The sequence below is a fragment of the Nestor notabilis genome, unplaced genomic scaffold (assembly GCF_000696875.1).
Source record: "Nestor notabilis isolate BGI_N333 unplaced genomic scaffold, ASM69687v1 scaffold12218, whole genome shotgun sequence".
Classification (NCBI taxonomy): domain Eukaryota; kingdom Metazoa; phylum Chordata; class Aves; order Psittaciformes; family Psittacidae; genus Nestor; species Nestor notabilis.
In genome coordinates this window covers 52,103-55,341 of record NW_009939649.1, presented here as the reverse complement: position 1 = coordinate 55,341, position 3,239 = coordinate 52,103, and the positions used below count along the sequence as shown (strand labels likewise).

Here is a 3,239-nt window from a genome sequence, read left to right as displayed (position 1 = left end):
GAAGAGCAGTGCTCTGTGATTACCCTAGTTTTCCCTCAGGCATCCAAAACCAATCAGGCTTCCCTGCCAAGCTCCTGCCAATCACCCATTACAACCACATTAAGAATGGTCTGCATCTCAATATTATTAGAATAAGCTTGTTTTAGTTACAGAAATGTGAATCTGGCAGTATTGCTACAGGCATACACAAATAACACAAATCAATTATTATTTGGAAAACAAACTGGCTTATAGTTACTGCTGATCAACGATACAGCAGAATACTTAATGACACCCAAGCATTTGCAGAACATAGAAGCTGTGCCAACAAAATATATAAATGCAGTCTTGGACATCTAGCTGCAGCTCTTTCCTTGGTGCCTCTACTATGTATGTATTGCATACCCATAACTATCATCTGCAACACATGAATCCTTCAATGCAGCTTTAGAATGGGATGAAAAATGGAACAATTCATTTAAAAAGACATTAGTTTACAAGGCTGGAGCTATTAAATGCAAAAAAATGACAGAATACAAACTGTGTTCTGGATCTAGCTGCAACAACTCACATCCCTGAGTCCTTCAGGTATTAATATGACAGTTTTTGGTCAAGTGACCCCACTGGAAGAGGCCTGTGATAGAACTAGAATTGAATCATGCAGATCATTAGCTGAACAAACTGTTTCCTTTAGATAATGTTTTATTTTGCTAGCTTTCGTTATATTCTTTTTCCACTTTTTCACATTTTTCTGGGGAAGTTTATAGTTGTTTTCAAATTCAACATCTTCAACTTGTATTTTCCCCAAATTACAAGTATTACTATATGATTGATCACTTGATCTGTATCAATGTACAGCATAACACACGCTGCTGTAACACATTTATGTGCATGCATTTTGCTTACAGTAAATACAAGACCATGCAACTTACCCAAAAAACTTTCACCCCAACTAGAAAATTCCTACCTCATGACAGGAGAAGAGCCGAACTCCTTCCATCTGATGAAAGACTGGGTAGTGGGTGTTATCAATTGTGTCACGGCGGTAGACATCTCCCACTGCCAAAAAGGCATCTAGGCCAGAGTGTATCAAGTCCCACTGATGAGCTGATGTATGTGCTCTTAGCATGTGACCACAATTCAAGTAGTAGTTATCCTCTTTACTTCTGCTGGCGTGGTTTTGTGGGATAAGCAAACTATCAAAATTCTGCTGTACTGTAACCACGGGAGAAAGACCATCATAGACAGAAAAAAGCGGATTCCCATGGCGTCCTACATATTGTTTGTAGAAATGGTCCTTTATCTGCTCCTTAATTAGCCACAAAGGGTGATGCTTTTTGTTGTGCAAGTTCTTCCCCACCTTGGAAAGAATCTTCTTTGTGACATTGCTGTAGTCATCTTGAGCATAAGCTTTACCAAGCAGTTCCACAGTATTTGAGCAGGGTGTGCCGGCAGCAAAATCTGAAGGTATAGACTTGGAGGAAGAATGCCTCAAATGGGTGGGAATTCCTCTTACCTTCACTTTTGGTGATAAAGCTGTTTTAGAATACTTTGCTACCCTCATGAACTTCCAGAGCATTGCCATTGCAAACTCTTACGATCTAGAGAAAGAAATCTAAAAAAAAAATAATAATATTAAAAATTTAAAATTGAGTTAGAGACTGCAATCTTGCTGCAGAAATTGCTAGTATCTCAGGGATAAATGAAATCCAAATATCTGCTTGATTAATATGACAAAGTTCCCATTACAAACCACTATTTTGACTTCAGAGGAGGAAAAATGCCCTTGTGATCAAATTTCAGCTAGGATATCTTATTCAATTATCAGTCCTCTGCATCACTGCATCAGTAATAATGACTCCAGACCTAGCTTTAACCCCATTCCAGATATTGCTGCTCTTACAGCTGAATAAACATCAGGCCTTCTTTGGAACAGTATTTTTTATTCAGTTAAAACACAAGGCAATAACTGAATACTACTTCTGAGAAACTCAGAAATTTAACACCACCCCTCAGCAGTAAGGGGCTTGTTTATAATAAAATCCCAAGCATTAACTTTTTATCATCTCCCTCCCCAGTAGCAGAAGCTACAGAAGGCATTCCACATCAACCAGATGCATGCGGCACACACTATGCAATCATCACTAATTCGTACTTAACACCAAACAAAACCAGTTTAACTTTTCAAACCACTGAACCACTGTGAAAGAAAAAAAAAAAAACCAAAGCACAAGGCATATATTTATATATAAACAGTATAATAAGTTCATATATGAGTATCACACAAGATTCACAATAAAAGCTCCACACAGTCAGAACCAATGTTAGCATTTTGGGATGAGCATGAAGCCCCCTCTGATATGTTCCCAGAATAGCTGTTTTCATGGCTAACATCGCTGCATCAGGCAGGGAGGCTTGTCAAATATCAGGAAGGTGAATGAAGTGTTAAGATTCTGAAAGATGTCTCAACTGAACAACTTGTTTTCTGTCAAAGGGCCATCTTCACACATCTGCCCTGTTTACAAACAGGCTTTGTGCTTCACATACACACAGCAGTATTACTCTGTGGTGCTCAAAGAGATAATTCCAAAACCAAACAGTTTTGAGGATGATCAGTTTCTCAGTCACTCCAAATGCATAAGCCCATTCTGAGATGCAAAGTCACTTGAAAATCTATAGTTTGGCTTAAAAATATTAGCATAAAGATTAAGCATCATAATTTGCTTATTATGGAATGGGAAAACAGAGGCATTAGAAGTTAAGTGACTGGGGAAAGGCATCTGCTGCAAACAATAAACTGGTTTGTATTTCTCCATGAACCAAGAAATCCAGGGCCACAGGTTACCTGAGTAAAAGACTTTCCTGTAAAAGTCATCTTAAAGAAATGGGGGAAGAAAGTATGTAAGCAATGAACAGTCCACAGTCAAGGGATAGCTTTCCAGCTTTACGCTAGGAATACAGCATCTGGCTAGCTTTCCACAGGAACATAAGAGAAATGAGTGTAAAAAAAGAACAAACAAACTAAGATTATTTTTCATACTCTTAAGTCCCCCCTAAAACAGATCTGTAAAAGAAAATGGGTATATTCATGTCTGGCTTCCTTTCTTCTGGACTATGCCTGCCTGGATGTTCTCCATAGGTCTATTTCCTGAATATCTCAATAAATCAAAATAAAAGCAAGTGGTGTAGTCAGAAATTAAATTTGGCAGGGCAGCGTAAAATGACTAATTATTTGGTTTAAACCTTTTCCTGGTTGAATA

At 38.1% G+C, this 3,239-nt stretch overlaps 1 protein-coding gene across 1 annotated transcript; it reads right to left on the bottom strand.

The window, feature by feature from the left end:
* Positions 1-946: 946 nt before the first annotated feature.
* FARS2 (phenylalanyl-tRNA synthetase 2, mitochondrial) lies at positions 947-1,564 on the bottom strand (the record flags this gene model as incomplete). The annotated part of the gene is made up of 1 exon (XM_010019973.1): positions 947-1,564. A coding segment is annotated over exon 1 (618 nt), but the record flags the coding sequence as incomplete, so codon positions are not given.
* Positions 1,565-3,239: the final 1,675 nt, after the last annotated feature.